The 17,890-nt window shown below is 43.6% G+C and overlaps 1 protein-coding gene across 2 annotated transcripts; it reads left to right on the forward strand.

Annotated features, from left to right (window-relative positions):
* The first annotated feature begins 201 nt into the window (after nucleotides 1-201).
* SYAP1 (synapse associated protein 1) lies at nucleotides 202-16,974 on the forward strand. 2 transcript variants are annotated; one of them, XM_055438695.2, is made up of 9 exons: nucleotides 202-604; nucleotides 6,566-6,684; nucleotides 7,508-7,571; nucleotides 9,302-9,375; nucleotides 10,928-11,067; nucleotides 13,309-13,457; nucleotides 14,930-14,988; nucleotides 15,384-15,531; nucleotides 16,705-16,974. In XM_055438695.2, the coding sequence occupies exons 1-9, from the start codon at nucleotides 352-354 to the stop codon at nucleotides 16,830-16,832; spliced, it is 1,134 nt and encodes a 377-aa protein (XP_055294670.2). In that variant the 5' UTR covers nucleotides 202-351; the 3' UTR covers nucleotides 16,833-16,974. The 2 variants fall into 2 exon arrangements, with proteins under 2 accessions (XP_055294670.2, XP_055294672.1); XM_055438697.2 differs by lacking the exons at nucleotides 6,566-6,684; nucleotides 7,508-7,571 and having other exon boundaries at nucleotides 202-544.
* Nucleotides 16,975-17,890: the final 916 nt, after the last annotated feature.

The following is a 17,890-nucleotide window of genomic DNA, read 5'->3' on the forward strand; positions in this document are numbered from 1 at the left end:
AGGCAAGAGTACTGGAGTGGGTTGCGATTGCCTTCTCCCTACATCAGGAACCTACAAAACCCCGGGGGCGGAGAAAAGGGGCGGGGTTGGTCGACGTGGGGAAAACCCTTTGTCCGGTTTCCACGCGCGTAATCGAGTTACGAAATAAGGGGAGGGCGGGGCCTTTGTCCGGAAGTGACGCCGGCGCGGCCGTGGCGGAGTTGCCGGGGAGGCGGGGCGACGGACGGAGCCGCGGCTCCGGGGCGCCCTTCCTGCTGTCTTCCTGGGTGGTACTTCTTGTGGAATTGAGAGTAGGCGGCACCCTCAGGGGTCTCCCGTGACCCGGACCGCGGTGGCGGCCCCGCTGACGGGATGTTCCGCGGTTTGAGCAGCTGGTTTGGCTTGGAGCAGCCGGCGGCGGGTGGCCGGCAGTCCCAGGGAGACGGACAGCCCAGGGGACGCGCTCCACCCGATCAGCGCTCCGAGGCGGTGGCGGAGCCAGCGGAGGGGGAGCCGCAGCTCGCCAGGAACCAGGAGCTCCTTCATCAGGCCAAGGACCTTGGCAGTGAGTCTCCCCCGGGACCGCGGTTTCGGAGAGCGCCCGCATCCCTCCGGCCGCCCCTGCGTGTGGACCATCAATGATCGGGAGTGTGGGGTGGGGAGAGGAAGGTGTATCTGTCGATTGGTCGGTCCTCACAGGACCGGAGAGGTTGGTGAGGATCTGGGCAAGACCGAAGCCTCATGTAGTAGTCAAACCCATCGCCTGAAGTCCCTAGTGGCTAGTGACATGTCACTCTGCAGAGTGTGTCGACACCGAGAGCAGAGGCGCGATAAAGCAATGGGGCCCGACATCTTCAGGTTTGACGGGGAATCTTTTTTATTGAATTCGCCAACTTTCACCTCCACGGCCTCCCAGCCAGAGAGGACAGGGGACGTTGAGGAGCTTTTTGCCCTTAAATCAGAATGTGTCGTCCCAGTTAAATTGAGGAAGAGTTACTAAAGGCCTGTGACAAGGCTCTGTCCTTTTAGGTGCAGCTGGACATCTTTCCTTAAGGCGGGAAAGTAATTTAATTGCCAACTATTGTCTGTGTTCCAAGTTTCGGCATTAAATGTTTTGTGAACGATGTCTTATCTGTTCAAACACCCCAGTGAGTTGGGAGAAGGAGCTCAGAGTTAGTGGCCCAAAGTTAGGCTGATATGTAAATGGTAAAAGTGAAATTTGAATCTGGGACTAATTTCAAAACCCATGCTCTTTCCCAGCTTACAGTCTAGTTCAGGAGAAGGGTATAAGTAATAAGCATGCAAAATAAACACAAGCTCTAGTAATTCTGCTCCTGGAAAGACCTTGGCAGGCTTAAATAACCAAAACGTCTTTGAGAAGGTGGCCCTAAAGCAGAAAACACTACAAGTGAGAGAGATGAAATTTAGCAAACACTTTTAAAGGATTTAGTTCAAGATACTGAAAGGCAAGAGCATAGGGCAGGCTGGAGCCTGAGAGTGGAGAAACACATATTTGAATAGGAAAGGCTCTAACGTCCAAAAATTTGAGAGGCAGGGAGAACAGGCATCGCCTAACATCGTGGCTGTCCACAATCTCAGCCCCAAGCCTCTAAACAGTGCACAAGAAAAATAAAACTAAGCGCTGCGCAATGAAATCACTTAAGAGGGAACAACTATTTCCTCTGTGGAAAACTGGGGAAGAAATGAGCTTGGAATATTTGAGAGATGTGAGAAGATGAATTTGACTAGAGCAGAGAGGCTATGTTAGTAGCTGGGATAAATAAAAGTGGCACCACGTTAGGAAAGGCTGTGTGTGTGTGTTTCCTTGATTTCGTAGGACATAGAGAACCATTTTCGTTTATCTTCAGAAGAGTATCAAAAGTGACTTCTTAAAATGCAGGGCTTTATTGAAGCTTCATGTTTATATTTAGAAATAAAGACTTCGGAATATTTTTAGTAAGTATGTTTTCAACATGAAAACTTTGAAACTAAATACTGCCATCTATCTCTTTATTTCCCCACCAGACTTTCTTTAGGTTTAGGAGTCTAAGGTTAGATGAAGGACTTCCCTGCCCACACACACATTGTGAATGCAAAGTTTCCAAATAAATTAGAGCTCATTTGGCTCTGAAGTTTGTTTTTTTATTTTTTGGCCAAGCCACGCGGCATTGTGGGATCTTACTTCCCTGACCTAGGATAGACCACTACAGGGGTCTTAACCATGGGACCACCAGGGAAGTCATTTGATTTTAAAAAACGTAAAGGTCCTAGTTTGTACACAACCCCTCAAAAAGGTGAGAGACAATCAAATGTTTTTTATTTTAAATAGTGATCCTAAGAAGTATATTCTTTTTTAAAAAACCCATCTTTGTTTTGAAAACTTTAAACATCTCTGTGCCTGACTCCCACTGAGGAGATTAGTTTCTTTGGGGCACCAGCTTGCCATTTAGAGGCAGGTAGCCTGTGTTTGGGAGAAGGCAGTGGCACCCCACTCCAGTACTCTTGCCTGGAAAATCTCATGGACAGAGGAGCCTGGTAGGCTGCAGTCCATGGGGTCACTAAGAGTCAGACACAACTGAGTGACTTCACTTTCACTGCTTACTTTCATGGATTGGAGAAGGAAATGGCAACCCACTCCAGTTTTCTTGCCTGGAGAATCCCAGGGATGGGGGAGCCTGGTGGGCTGCCGTCTATGGGGTCGCACAGAGTGGGACACGACTGAAGCGACTTAGCAGCAGCAGCAGCCTGTGTTTCAGTTCCTTGTACTTCTTATGCCTTTATTGTGATGTCATTTGCAAATCACAGTAAGCCCAACAAAGAGGCTTTAACACAGAGGACCACGACCACCCCCGGGTTTCATGAGCACCCACCGAAACTGTAGTTTCTTTGGCAAGGAGGAAGAGGATAGGCGGTTGGCTTGGCAGCAAGGTCTTCCCCATCTTCATGGACAAATCATTTATCCTCTGTGCCTCAGCTTTCCTATCTGGAAACTAGGCTAATTATACCTACTCTTCCTGGGATGCTTGTGACATGATGAAAATGAAGATAAGATATTAGCGATCTGCCCCCTCCTTCCAGAAAAGTTGCAGTGTCTATTCACTTGCAGACATTTTACTTAGACTATCTTTTCTTTGGTCGCTGCTTCAGTTCAGACCCCCTTCTGTGCCTAAGTCCCTGAAGTGGACATTGTACTCCTGTTACTTCCTGTTAACTCTTCTTATCTGCGTCTCAATTTTTCTGTCTTTAACTTGGTGTCAGCCAGTCTCTGCACAATTCCAGACTTCTCGTCTTTATGAGCATCTCTCTTGAGAATCTCTTGTCCTGTCTCCCACTGCCCTCTCCTTCTGACTTAGGAATCCAGGTCTCTCAGTAATTAACTCTTGGGAGACATCCCTCCCTTTTGGAGAGCCTCTGTTTAATGAATAATCTCATTCCTCTTGTTGTCTTTCAATCTTTCTTTGTTGGTTTATTTGTTATCAATGGACATCCTTTGAGGGCAAGAACTGTGCATTCTCGGGACTTCCCTGGCAGTCCAGTGGTTAAGACTCTGCATTTCTAATGCAGGGGGTATGGGTTTCATCCCTGGTCAGGGAACAAAGATTTTAAAAAAGCCCAAAATGACAAATCTATCAATAATTCAAAAGGTATTCCTGAGAAAATCTTCACGGGAACCCTGCTCTTTTAGAAGTTTGGATTTGTCTATCTGCAGAGAATATTTTTACAAAGTAATGTGGCTGTATTCTCATTTTATCATACTACTCTGGGTAAATAAGCTAGTCATAGCCAAAAGGAAATCAGGGATCTCCCTAAAGCTCAGCATTTAGTCACTGCCCATTCATGCACTCAGCAAGTACTTACTGGTCACTTTCTGGGGATGCACTGAATCAGACAGCCTCGGTCCCAGCCCCAGTGGGACTTCGAATGGGTCTTCAGTCTAGCTGAGAGGACACATTCACCACTTAATGGATACAGTGTCATGGATATTGTAGATCTGGCAACACAGGTAGTGAAGGAACACCTCTTGGGGACACCTGTGCTGGCCAAGGAGCCGGGGTCCATTTGCTGAGAAGTGATGTGTAAGTGGAGGTTCATAGCCTGGGTAGAGTTAGCTGGGTAAAGGGAGGGTGGCCAAGAAAAGTGTTTCAAACCAAGAAATGACATATTTGGTGCTTCCTTGGAGGTCCTGAAGAATTTCTTGTGGTCATATGAAGGGGAGAATGGTGAGAGAGAAAGAGACCAGGGACAAGGAGTGTCCTGAGGTATAGTCATAATGGATGTTAATACCAGGAACAGATGAACACCCCAGCCACAGTGGGGAAAGCGAGACTGTTTAGTGGTAAAGGAGGTGGTAAGTGGGCGAGATGTCACTTGATTTCCCATGGTACCAGCCACAGTGAGGATTTAATCAGGTGTGCTGGGCTCCCTGGGGTGTTCTTACCAGGGTCTTCTCCCTGCCAGTGTTGTAAGTCAGCCCACCTGCCCTCTCAGAAGGTCTGTGTCACAGAGGAAGACCGCCCTAGATTTTGGAGCATTTTCTGTGAGATGAAATTTGAAAGCCAGTTGCCTGGGAGCATCCCCCACCACGACCTTCCTGAGGTCGCTTCCTGCAGCCCAAATTCTGTAGAATGTGAACTTCAAAATGTTATTTATCTCCAAGTATGCCTTTACATCGTAGTGCAAAAAGAGCCCTGATAACAAATGTATTTTCAGGTCTTTCAGTTCAGTTCAGTCGCTCAGTCGTGTCCGACTCTTTGCCACCCCATGAATCACAGCACTCAAGGCCTCCCTGTCCAGCACCAACTCCCGGAGTTCACTCAAACTCATGTCCATCAAGTCGGTGATGCCATCCAGCCATCTCATTCTCTCTCGTCCCCTTCTCCTCCCGCCCCCAATCCCTCCCAGCATCAGAGTCTTTTCCAGTGAGTTAACTCGTCACATGAGGTGGCCAAAGTATTGCAGTTTCAGCTTTAGCATCAGTCCTTCCAATGAACACCCAGGATTGATCTCCTTTAGAATGGACTGGTTGGATCTCCTTGCAGTCCAAGGGACTCTCATGAGTCTTCTCCAGCACCACAGTTCAAAAGCATCATTTCTTTGGCAATCAGCTTTCTTCACAGTCCAACTCTCACATCCATACATGACCACGGGAAAAACCATAGCCTTGACTAGACGGACCTTGGTTGGCAAAGTAATGTCTCTGCTTTTTAATATACTATCTAGGTTGGTCATAACTTTCCTTCCAAGGAGTAAGCGTCTTTTAATTTCATGGCTGCAATCAGCATCTGCAGTAATTTTGGAGCCCAAAAGATAAAGTCTGACACTGTTTCCACTGTTTCCCCATCTATTTCCCATGAAGTGATGGGACCAGATGCCATGATCTTTGTTTTCTGAATGTTGAGCTTCAAGCCAACCTTTTCACTCTCCTCTTTCACTTTCATCAAGAGGCTTTTGAGTTCCTCTTCACTTTCTGCCTTAAGGGTGGTGTCATCTGCATATCTGAGGTTATTGATATTTCTCCCGGCAATCTTGATTCCAGCCTGTGCTTCTTCCAGCCCAGCATTCCTCATGATGTACTCTGCATAGAAGTTAAATAAGCAGGGTGACAATATACAGCCTTGACGTACTCCTTTTCCTATTTGGAACCAGACTGTTGTTCCATGTCCAGTTCTAACTGTTGCTTCCTGACCTGCATACAGGTTTCTCAAGAGGCAGGTCAGGTGGTCTGGTATTCCCATCTCTTTCAGAAGTTTCCACAGTTTATTGTGATCCACACAGTCAAAGGCTTTGGCATAGTCAATGAAGCAGAAATAGATGTTTTTCTGGAACTCTTGCTTTTTCCATGATCCAGCAGATGTTGGCAATTTGATCTCTGGTGCCTCTGCCTTTTCTAAAACCTGCTTGAACATCTGGAAGTTCACAGTTCACGTACTGCTGAAACCTGGCTTGGAGAATTTTGAGCATTTTCAGGTCTTTAGAAAAGTTAATTTTGTGTTTTTGTTTTGTCTTGTGAAGTTTGTATGTTTCAATTTGAATTTCATTCCACATATTTGCTCATTATTATTAGTGAAGAGTATTACATTAGGGCTTGCCAAGATTTCTATTTATTAAAAACTCCCCCAGATTTATCATGGGATGAGTTAATCTAGGGAGAGGAGGGGCTTATTTTCTTCTTTTTTTGAACAAGAGAAAAGGAGAAAATTAAGATGGGATACTTAAGATCTAGAAAGGAAAGAAAGTAAGAAGGAGCCTTGATCTTACTGTAAAGTAGGAGAGGAGATTACTTGCTGAGATAAATTAGAACTAGAGGCTGGAGAAGACCAAGATAACTTTGCAACCGCTACTGGGGTGAACTGAGGAGCATGCTAACAGTCTTTGAAAGCAGTGAATTTAAGGCCTAGTGTGGATGGCCTGTCCACTGAGAAAGTGGAGTACTATTGGTGCTTCTCACTCCTTAAGTTTTAAGTCCCAATTAACAAGAAATGTGTCCTGCGGTTTTAGTCTTACAAGCACTATTTAAGGGAGAAATTTACAAATATAATAACCATCATACTTGAATGGAGCATAGACTCTTTTTTATTCTTTACAGACTATCTGTTTAACTTTGCAACCGCTGCTACAAAAAAAATAACTGAATCAGTTGCTGAAACAGCACAAACAATAAAGAAATCAGTAGAAGAAGGAAAGATAGATGACATCATTGATAAGGTACATTTAAATATCTTTTGGAAATATAAGTTTATGAAATTCATTAGCAGCTAATATAATCGTCCCTTCTTACGAATTTTATTAACCCAAATAGGGTATCATATTCTGATTAAAATGTTGAGATTCTTGTTTTTTTCCCTCTCCCCTCTCCTTTTTGTATAATAAGTAACTATAAGTTACCTGATTTAAATAACCTTTGTTTTTATTTGAATATATTCTAAAATACATTGATGTTTTTGGGTAATACTAAGCTTTTCATATTGTGAGTTTAATTTTCAACTATAACCGTTACAGAATACATTTATGTCTTTGAATCATTTGAGTTCATTCAGTTGAATCATTTTAAAAGTCCTGGACCAATAGGAACAACCCTTTTAAGCCTTTAAGGAGTGAATTTGTTCATTTTTTGCAATGGTAACGTACAGGCCTAGGGAATTTAATTTCTGTTGGTAACTGTTTGAACTAAGGAGGTCGTCAGTTAAACTAAAGACAGCTTGTTATTTAGATATTTTCATTGTGTGTACTCTTTGTTAGAATGAGATTTGACCTGTCTTTTATTGTTTTATAGAAGAACATAAAAATTCTGTCTTTAACTCCTTCTATGTTTGCATTTGAAAAGATTGTCTATCATAAAGGCAGTTGAACACTTAGAGTTCAGAAATGTTGAAGATTCCCTCTTATTGGGGAAGGGAAGACATACCACTTTTTTGTCTCGTTATTTGAGGAAAATGAATAAGATATCCCAAATAAACTTCACAAATCTCGAATGTAATTCTTATCTAATAATAAGCTTTTTAAAAGTAATTTATGTGTTTTTTAACAGACAATTATAGGAGATTTTCAGAAGGAACAGAAAAAATTTGTTGAGCAGAATACAAAAAAATCAGGTATGGTACAGGTTTATATGTGACTTACTTGCCTACCAAATTTTACTGAACACTGGTTATGTGCTGACACCCCCTAAGGCTATGAGATTACAAAAATGTCCAAGCTAGGCCCCCATCTCTCAGGTGGCACAGGGACCAGAGGAGATGGTGGCTAGGATGTGGGTGAGGTAGCCCTTCTGGGGAGCTGGCTCTGAAGGAGAGAGAGTGGGCTTTTCTTTTTTACTTTCTCACATGTCCAGCAGAGTCTCTGATGTATACCTAGCGGGCACTTAGCAAATGTTGGCTCCCTTCCTGAAAAAAAGGAAGGGCTTTCCAGGGAAGTGACAGAGGGCTGTGAAAAATCACAGGGTGTTGGAGAACTTGCTGCTGCTAAGTCACTTCAGTCGTGTCCGACTCTGTGTGACCCCATAGACAGAAGGCCACCAGGCTCCCCCGTCCCTGGGATTCTCCAGGCAAGAACACTGGAGTGCGTTGCCATTTCCTTCTCCAATGTGTGAAAGTGAAAAGTGAAAGTGAAGTCACCCAGTCGTGTCCGACCCTTAGCGACCCCACGGACTGCAGCCTACCAGGCTTCTCCATCCATGGGATTTTCTAGGCAATAGTACTGGAGTGGCTTGCCATTGCCTTCTCACTTACTCAACACATTTCTTTACTGACAAATGTTTGTTTAAATGTTTGCAGTTGCAGGATCTCAAAATGCCTGCTTTTACTGCTTGGTGGTTTTCAGACACAAAACTGGCCTCATATCTTTGAATTTGGCAAAAGTAGTGGAAAATACTTCAGCTGGTTTGAGCAGTCCCACAAATTCAAAAAGAACTAGTTCCCGTCAGGCATTGTTGTCCCCAGGTACCCAAAACTGGCAAGCGGCTCTCTGGGACAAGTCAACTACTGTACAGGGTAGTGTAACCTGGTGATTCGTGGGAAGCAGTAAAGTTGACCCTGGCTCAGGGACTTGGTATAGGAACTAGTTGGTGCCTCTGAGATGGGAACTGTGGATGGACTGGGAGTGAAAGGTTTGGAGTCAGGTTCACTTTTATTTTTCCGTTCCATTCAGTATGCATTTCCTAAGAATTAGGGATATTCTCATATATCATCACCAATGGTACAGTTACCAGCTTTAGGAAATTTAACACTGACATAATATTCATAGTCTAATTTTGTCACTTGACCCAGTAACATCCTTTATACATTTTCCCCCCTCAGTACAGCAGCCGGTCTTGGATACAGTACTGCACTTTTTGTTGTGCTCCTTCTTTTAAAATAGACCATTCCTCATCTGGGTTTGGTCATGATCAGATTCAGATTATGCATGCTTGGCCAGAAGACTACCTACATGATGAATCCTTCTCAGGAGATCACATCTAGAGGCCTACAGTGGCCATCTCTCTCCTGGGTGATGTTGATTTTGGCCACCCAGTCAAGGCATTGTTCAACTTTTCCATTATATGATGCAAGTCCATTTTTTACCAAATGCATACATGCGTAAGATTCATACATTAACTCTGAGGATTACAATGAGTGTTCATATTTGGAACTTATTAGTAAATCGCTAAAATGGTTATGTGGAAACTTTCTCATTCTTTCAAGCCTCAGATGGCAGTGTAACCCCCTCCCCCTTCCCCCTCTTTTTAATTGTTGTATAGTTGCTTTACGATGTCGTGTTAGTTTCTGGTGTCGCAGTGCAACCCTTGTAACCTGGTTTTACTTCTTTGCCGTTAAAAACCTTTTAGAAGTAGCAGTGCCACCATGGGTTGATAGTAATGATGAAGAAACAATTCAACAACAAATCTTGGCCCTGTCAGCTGTAAGTATCTTGTGATACCCTATACCGAAATACTTTCTTCTTGTCATGACTTCACCCTTAGCAGAATGTTTTTCTTCTATACAGTTTTTAAAATATTTTGAAATGTTAGGAATGTCCACCTCAACTTTCACTATTTTTTTCAATGTCTTTAAATTTGCTTTTCTCATCTATTTCACAAAATAATTCTTTCAGCCTTAAAAGGATTTTTTTGGTTATGAAGACAATCTTTTTTTTTAAGACAGTCTTTTGAGATGTGCTATTAAGAAGTTTCTAGATAGCATTCTAATTCTTCCGAATGAAATGATCATATTCTAAATTTGCTCTTTAACTACTATATATATCTCTGAAACGGAAATTGAAAGAAATAAAATTCCATACGTTGTCCCCAAAATATTAGAGTGTTACCACCTAAGAATCATGTAGCGCCTGACAGTTTTGGGAAGTACTTTCTCACACATTATCCCTTTTGAGCCTCCTGGTTTGTCTGTAAGGTAGGTAGGGGCTTTTATCACCACTGCGCAGGTATGGAGACCAATACTCAGATGGGACCCTCACTCCTTATCTTTGTCTCTACTGGGCTATGAACTCTCAGCAGAGGCTAGCTTTGAGCTCTATCCTCAGCACCCAGCATAAGGCTTTCACTATATCAGTGATTTTCAAGCTTTATTTTTAACCTACTTTTTTTTTTAACCAAAGTCTTAAAAGGAACCTGGGTCTAGAAAACAAATGTAGAGCTGGGCTTTCCCTCCCTTCCACTGCCCCAGGGCATTTAGGACTTTTTTTCCTTCCCATTAGTAAATCCCTAAAGGCCTGAGGATCCCATTCCAAGCTCATTGTGGACACAATGTATTTTGATGACCACCATACAGTCAAACTTGACATTGACATCACACATCTGCTTGCTTCTCCCCAAAAAGGGGAGACTTGGAGTGTCGGGTGGGGGCCCTGGCCCCAGCACGTGCTCAGCCAAGGTTCCCCAAGTGAACCAACAACAAGCCTTTCCCTGCCTGGCACTCTGCGGAGAAGCTGCACTGTGTCTTTCTCAGTCCCCATTGCATTCTCATGCCCTCAGTGCAGGGACTGAGCTTCAGAGCTTAACAGAGATTTCAGGCAGAGCGTGGGCGCCTGCGCTCCATCAGAAGGCATGCGACTGAAGTGTGGTTTGTGCACACTTGAGAAATGACTTGGGTCATGGGTTTTACTTTTCTGATAAGACCACCCTGGTTAGCTGACTCCAACTTTGGGTTCTTTTACACTAGTTTTCACATACCAAAACAGAAGTCTTTTTCTATGGTTTCAAATTATATAATTTCAACAAGTTACATGGTTGAATTTCCTGACCTCCCATGACGTTCTCTCCAGTTGAAACTATTAAAGATATATGAAAGGACTGATCATTCTCCACTCTCTCTAAGGCAGACAAGTTAATGACAGCTCATTGCACTTGGTGGCTGAAGCATTTAGGGAATTTAATGTGTCATATCACTGATGCGTTGTTACCTGTTTATTGCAGTCTATGGTTTCTCCCATGTTTTTCCGCTTTTTATCCAAGGACAAGAGGAACTTCCTTCGTGACCCTCCAGCCGGGATGCAGTTTAACTTTGACTTTGATCAGATGTACCCCGTCGCACTGGTCATGCTCCAAGAGGACGAGCTCCTGAGCAGGATGAGATTCGACCTTGTTCCTAAACTGTAAGCACTGGGCTCTCGAGCCTGATGGGAAGGAGGCATGGGCTGGGGGCCAGGATGTTCTCAGACTTTCTTCATGAAAACGGGCTCTACGGCTCCTCAGCAGTACCCACCCCACACACACACGGTGCCACAGAATCAAAGCTCAGGGTGGACTTTTGGGGAATTCTGGAGTACAAATGAGATGTGCTCTTTTATCCCCAGTTAGATGGTAGAAGGAATTTTCCTATGAAAAAAAGCATGTGCACCTGCATCCTCCTGAATAAAACTAAGATCCCCAAGGTGCATCAGAACATGGCGCTGCCTTTTCCCCACTCGGGCTCCTGTCTGTGGCCGTGGTCTCTTTCTCCTTCCCACCCACGGCTCCTCCCCTCCGCAAATCCCTGCTTGTCCCTGAAGCTCCAGCACGTGTATCATGTCTTCTGTGGCGTGGCGATCAACAGAGGCCCCCTCCCTTCTCCTCTGCCACCGTGAGTTCTTCCTCGCCTTCTCTACCTTCTTTTGAATCTGCCCCATTTTTAAAGTCAGTGGTCTTTGGTGTTCCGTGAGTGTTCCTGTTTTATGCCTCTCTCTTCTTGTGTGATGGGGTTATCTTCCTGTTCTCTGAGGACATGAAGTCTGGCTTTCTTAAGATCCCCTTCTCACTCTGCCTTCTCCGCATCTTGACTCTGGGTCCTGTGGTTCATGCTGGAGGCTTCTCTTACCCATTCTTTGGGGCTGTGTGCTCCCCTGGGCCATGGAGGCGAGGCAGCTCAGTAGCCGTGAGCAGACTCCTCAGCCTGGGCTGGCTGTAGACGGAGCAGCAGGTCGAATCTGAGCCCTGCGGCCTCAGTACAGCCAGGAGCCCCTGTTCTCAGCCCTGAGTGCAGGGATTGCGACTCTTGGTCTCTGCCACTTGATGAAGGTGGTGTCTGCCAGCCTTCTTGACTATAAAGTTGCTCCTTCCCTCTTTGGAATTAATAACTATTTTCTGGGGAGGTACTTTGAAACTCGGTAAATATGTCATTCCTCCTCAGATTTTCCATGTATTCATATATTTATGTATATCTGTATGGACTCAGGGTCCTGTTTTATGCAATGGTTATAATCCATTGCTATCATTATTTGTTTTGATGCTCAAATCATCACCTATTCTCCAGTGGCAGCCCATTCAAGCTGGCTTCTGTGTCTTTGTAACTCATCCTGTTCATTCATTGAGTCCTTCCTTTCTAGCATGAGATAGTGCTCCAGGCTCACCTTGTGCTTCTCCTGCTATAACCCTGGAATTGGCCATTATCCCAGGGGTTCTGGTTCCTTTTAGTGGAAAGTGGCGTGCTCTTTGTTACTGGGGTGTCACTCCTCCTTGGCCCACTCAGTGGAAGAGCTCGTGTGCTCATATACACACAGATGCACTTGTTTGCGTCTCTATCAAATAAAAACCGTATGGTCACAGTGATACTTTACAGTAAGGATCATTCTAGAATTTTCCCTCTCCATGATTGTAACTCCCTTTTCTGATGGTGAGAAACCCAGTCTCCACTATCCTTAGTATTTTAATTTAAGCAATCAGTCCCCTTGCGAGTGCCCAATCTTCCTTTATCACCACCACCACCTCCCCAGCTTCGACGCCTCCTGTCCCTGCTCAGGCTGTCACTCACCATTCCAGGCCACCGCCACGTGGATACTCACCTTCCCCTTCTTGGGTGCTGACACCTCTCCCCAGGTGACGAGTGTGCGGCCATGTTTGAGAGTTCTCAGGTTGAGCTGCGCTTCAGTCGTTTTGTCAGTTGTCTGCCACTTCATTGCTGTTACTGATTACTAGTTATATGCAAGCTGCCAAATATGCTCTCTCATAAGGAACAACGCCCACAATCCCTTACTCTCACTGCCTGAAAGCATTTAGTCCTTTGGTAAACAGCAGATAATGGGTGGGGACCTGGCTCTCCTTCCAGTCTCCCAGGCTGCGCGTGGTGTTTGACAGCAGCCCACTTCCCTCTGCTGAGGGCAGTGTCAGTATCTTTCAAATACCAAGAAACACTGAGGATTCATTGGTGCATTATAAACTTTGCTGCTGTGGAGAGGATAGTTTTCTTTTTATCCTATTACTCAGCTTTCAATTCAAAAGCAAGTGAGAATTTCCTTTGAGCCTCATTCCAATTCGAAACTGTCTGTAAAAACCACCTATTCCAATGTCCACTGCAACAGATAAGCCCTGCACACATGTATGCATGCATTCTCAAGTGTGGTGTTGTTTGTCTTTGAAAGCGTGAAGGAAGACGTGTTTTGGAGGAACTACTTCTACCGCGTCTCCCTAATTAAGCAGTCGGCCCAGCTCACAGCCCTGGCGGCCCAGCAGCAGGCTGCTGGGAAGGAGGAGAAGAACCATGGCAGACAGAATGAGTTGCCGCTGACAGGTACATTCAAGGAGGCTTCACTCTGCAGGGCAAATCTCACAAACGTTCCTTTAAAAATACTCTGAGATGCTCACGAGCCTGTCACTGTGCACATACCAGAAATGTCATCGTCATCCTAGGGAAAATCCTTTTCCTTCCAGAGAAGATACTCATTCTTCTCTTGTTGCCCTCTCCCTGCCCCTGCCCACCGTCTTCCCTCCGTTTTCGTTTCCTTGGCTTTTTCTCAGGCTTCAGGTTTTTATTTCTCCCTCCGTCACCAGTCATCTTCCCGACTCTCTCCTTGCCCTTCTCATGCTTCCTGTTCTCTGCTGACTCAGTTCCCCACTTGCCTTTGGTTCTCAGTCTTCCATTCAGCCTGTCACGTCCCCAGTTCTCTGGTCTGTGGAGCTGAGCTCAGCCAGCCAGCCTGGAGCCAGACGTCAGTTAGTGACACATGTGACTCTTCCTTATTGTGACAGTCTTACCCTGGTTGTTGGGGAAAGTGGTTTATAATATCAGCAGTGATTTCATACAGTGGTCCCCAACCTTTTTGGCACCAGGGACCGGATTCGTGGAAGACAGTTTTTCCCCGGGACCGGAGCGGGGGTGGGATGGTTTCAGGATGTTTCAAGTGCGTTACATTTATTGTGCACTCTATTTCTAATCTGATGCTGCTGCTGCTCTGACAGAAGGTGCCAGTCCATGGGCCAGAGGTTGGGACCCCTGATTTAATACCTGTAATAATTATTAAAATAAGATATGTATCTTGTGTCATATTTTTAATGTTTAATGAACACCTGCTTTGTATAGGTACCTGTTACAACTGGAGACTTATCCATACATGGAATTTTAAATGATTATATAAAACAGTGCATCCTAAGGCACCAGTTGTATGGACCACTAGGAAGGCACCTGACAACTGCATTTAGGGTCAGGAAACGTAATGAAACTGCTCTCACAAGAATAGTTGGCGCTTTGCATGTAGACGTTAATAGGAATCCCAGTTGTCTCTCATACTTTAGTATTTCTTCTTTATTAATTTTATTGGAAAATGCCATTTTACCCAAAACTGCGTGTGTATCAGAAGGGGCGTTAGAGCTGCTATGACTGAGCGTTACGTTTTATTGATAATTTGTGCTTTCTAGCATTTGTGACAAAAGGAAAACTTAATTCTCATTATCTTAAAAGAAAGAGCAGAATTATTCTTCAATGCATTTTGCTAATAATCAAAATTTGTTTCCTGCTGGAAACCTTACATAAGGGGTATTAGAATATGATGATATATACTAAACATATCCCCAAAAGAGAGAGGTTGAGATGGTTTCATCTGGGTAGTTTCTATGATAATTCAGAAAAACAGAAAGCATAACATTAAAAACTCATTTCTGAAAATTACTTAGTATCATCATGCTCATGAATAATTTAGTTATTATCGTCATATGTATTCAGAATTAAATCAAGCAATTCTTGACTCTCTTCTTCTCACTTCTTAGAGGCAGTACGGCCCAAAACACCACCTGTCGTAATCAAATCTCAGCTTAAAACTCAAGAGGTAATACTTACATTTTACCTAGTAGTTGATGTCTAGAAGTGAAGTAACTCTGTCAACTAGCTCAGATACCATTTCAAAACTGTTTATGCATACGGGTCTTATCTGTTCTGAAGAAGAGGGATCTGGTACTTGAAGGGTTAAAGACCTACAGCTGAGACCTGAGGCGATCCTCCGGGACTAGACAGAATGACTGGAGTGATCCAAACCGTGAGTGAGTGGAGAGACTCAGCGAGCCAGTGTGCAGGTTAGGAGTTGGAGCACAGCGACTATCCAACTAGCAGAGGAGGGGAATGAAAGTGAGGCTGCCGTGAGTCGTTAGATGACCATAAACACGAGCTCTAATCTCTGTATGTCACTTCAAAAACCATTTTCAGGGTTCATGTATTGTCTTTCAGGACGAAGAGGAGATTTCTACCAGCCCATGTGTTTCTGAGTTTGTCAGTGATGCCTTCGATTCCTGTAACTTAGATCAGGAGGATCTGAGGAAGGAAATGGAGCAGCTGGTGCTGGACAAAAAGGAGGAGGGGACAGTCGCACTGGAAGGTACAAAGCCAGCGACAACACTGTTCTCACCCCCAGTGCCGAAGCTGACCTGAGAAAATTTTGTTATTTTGGAGCAGATATACAAAACTAGGTTGTAACTTTTGCATCAAAACTGCTCTGTGTTCCACACTAGAAGGTGGACTCTGGTACACATGACCAGATTTCCCATTCCTCTGCCCTAAGCACAGAAGCATAAAAAGGAGAAACTGAGACCACGGAGGTTAAGTGACTCTTCTGAGGCATCTCAGCCCCGAGGATATGTGGCCAGGAGTGGGCACCAAAGCCACCCCTTCCTGTGGAGATGCTGCCCTCCGGCCTTCTGCTTTCAAAGCTGCATCCTGCTGGAGTTTATCCTGTAGGTTTAAGACTCTTTTCCCAGCTGCTGTGTGCCACGAGCGCATCACTTCTGGGAAGAAGCAGGCTGCCTTTTAAAAACCAAATTAATTTAAGGTGATGTAGGAAAAAAGTGCAAATTATGGGGCTGCTTTCTTTGGCACATCAGGACAGATTGCTGGCTTCCTGTTGGATGACAAACAAAGGCTTCATCATTCACGAAGCTTTCAGAGACTTACCATCCGGGAAGACAGCTATTCCCACCGTTGTGCAGAAAGCACTGGTGATAAAGCTGGCCTCCCAGAGGTGAACCACCTGCAGCTCAGGTTCCATCCGTATGTCTGTCACTGTCATGCTCTGTGATCTTGGACAAGTCACTTAGCCTCTAAACCTCCGTTTCCCCATCTGTCAAACGTGTATGACTGTGTCTCTAGCCCACGGGTTGTTCTAAGCTTAAAGAGTGATGTGCAGAGAGCACTTAGCCCTCGCTTGGCTGAGTGAGTGCTCTAGAAACATTAGCTGTTTTCACTGCCAATTAATTATCAATTATCTGTTTAAACAGAAAGAACATCAGAGGCCTAAGTAAAGGAAAATAACACGCAAAATTTACTGACAACACCTGATACCTTTGCTTCTGCATTTAATAAATGTATCTTTCTTATATTTCTCTTCAGTCACAGTTAAAATATGTTCAGCTTCTTAGCATACACAGTACTGAACAAAGCCTGAGACAGTAAATATTTCTGTGGTTAGGACTTAACACAGGTAATTATAGTGGACTGCATTGTTCAGACCACCGTGATGAATTCGAATCTTTTTTTTCTCATTTGTTTCTTTTAGAGGATTCTGTAGATTGGGAGAAAGAACTACAACAGGAACTTCAGGAATATGAAGTGGTGGCAGAATCAGAGAAACGAGATGAAAACTGGGATAAGGAAATAGAGGAGATGCTGAAGGAGGAAAATTAACTGTCTGTCTTCTGAAATAAAAGAATAAACCTTAACATTCTATAACTGACATTAAATTCTAGATGTTGAGACTTGCTGAATCAGAAGGCACAAAGGAATATAACTTTATTAAATTCAAAATTATTCTTTTTTCAAGCTGAAACTTGCCTCTTCTACTTAAAAAAACAGAACATAGGACATTTATTCTAATAATCAAAAAGGGATGTTTTAGGTAATGTTCCTTTAATATAAATCTAGTTAGAGATGTTCTTATAGTCAGTACAGACATCTTTCTGGTAGTCAGTACAGACATGTTTCAGAAAAACAAAATCTTAGAGTGCAGTTTTCTGTGAGGTCAAAAATATAATATTCTTCAATTGTGGTTTTCTAAACATTTGTACTTCTTACATTTTTGTTGATACATATATGTTAAAGTACTTAATGGATTAATAACTATCAAAATGACCAAACTGTACCAAAGAACTTGAGAGGAAGCACTTTCTGAACTATTTTCTTACAGATATTTTCTAAAATTCCATCTGGAAGCCAAAAGATAAAATAATTATGTTGATTATAATGAGTAAGCATCACACGACACTGAGAAGTACTGTGTAAAAATATTTGTTTTTCTTTGGGGCCTTTTAAAAAAAAAAATCTATGCTACATTTAATAATGGTTTCCTAAATTTCACATCGTGGTTTTTCTAGAAAGCAGGGTCTTTCATCCTTTAAGTATCAATGACTGTCAGAAGCCCCTTCACCTTAAAGTCTCATGTTGTTTAAATCGTCTCCACACATAATACATGTGTTTGCTTTTTTGTCTTAATTAAAGGGTCAGTCTTTATAAAATTGTGTTCTCCGAGTACAGCTTTTGGAACTTTATTGACCAATCCTGCCCTGATTCTGCTCTACCTACCGGCAGGACTATTCACAGAATGTGGTTACTTGAAAAGGACAGATGGCTGAATACCAGAATACTCCACAGTGTTTGCTTCCTGAACCTTTCAGGTTTTTCACAAAGCCTTTATTTCATAAAGGGGAGCAGAATTAACACAATTCTTATAAGAAACATGTACTTAT

The sequence above is a fragment of the Moschus berezovskii genome, chromosome X (assembly GCF_049115385.1).
Source record: "Moschus berezovskii isolate FMDL1 chromosome X, NW_MosBer_1.0, whole genome shotgun sequence".
NCBI lineage: Eukaryota > Metazoa > Chordata > Mammalia > Artiodactyla > Moschidae > Moschus > Moschus berezovskii.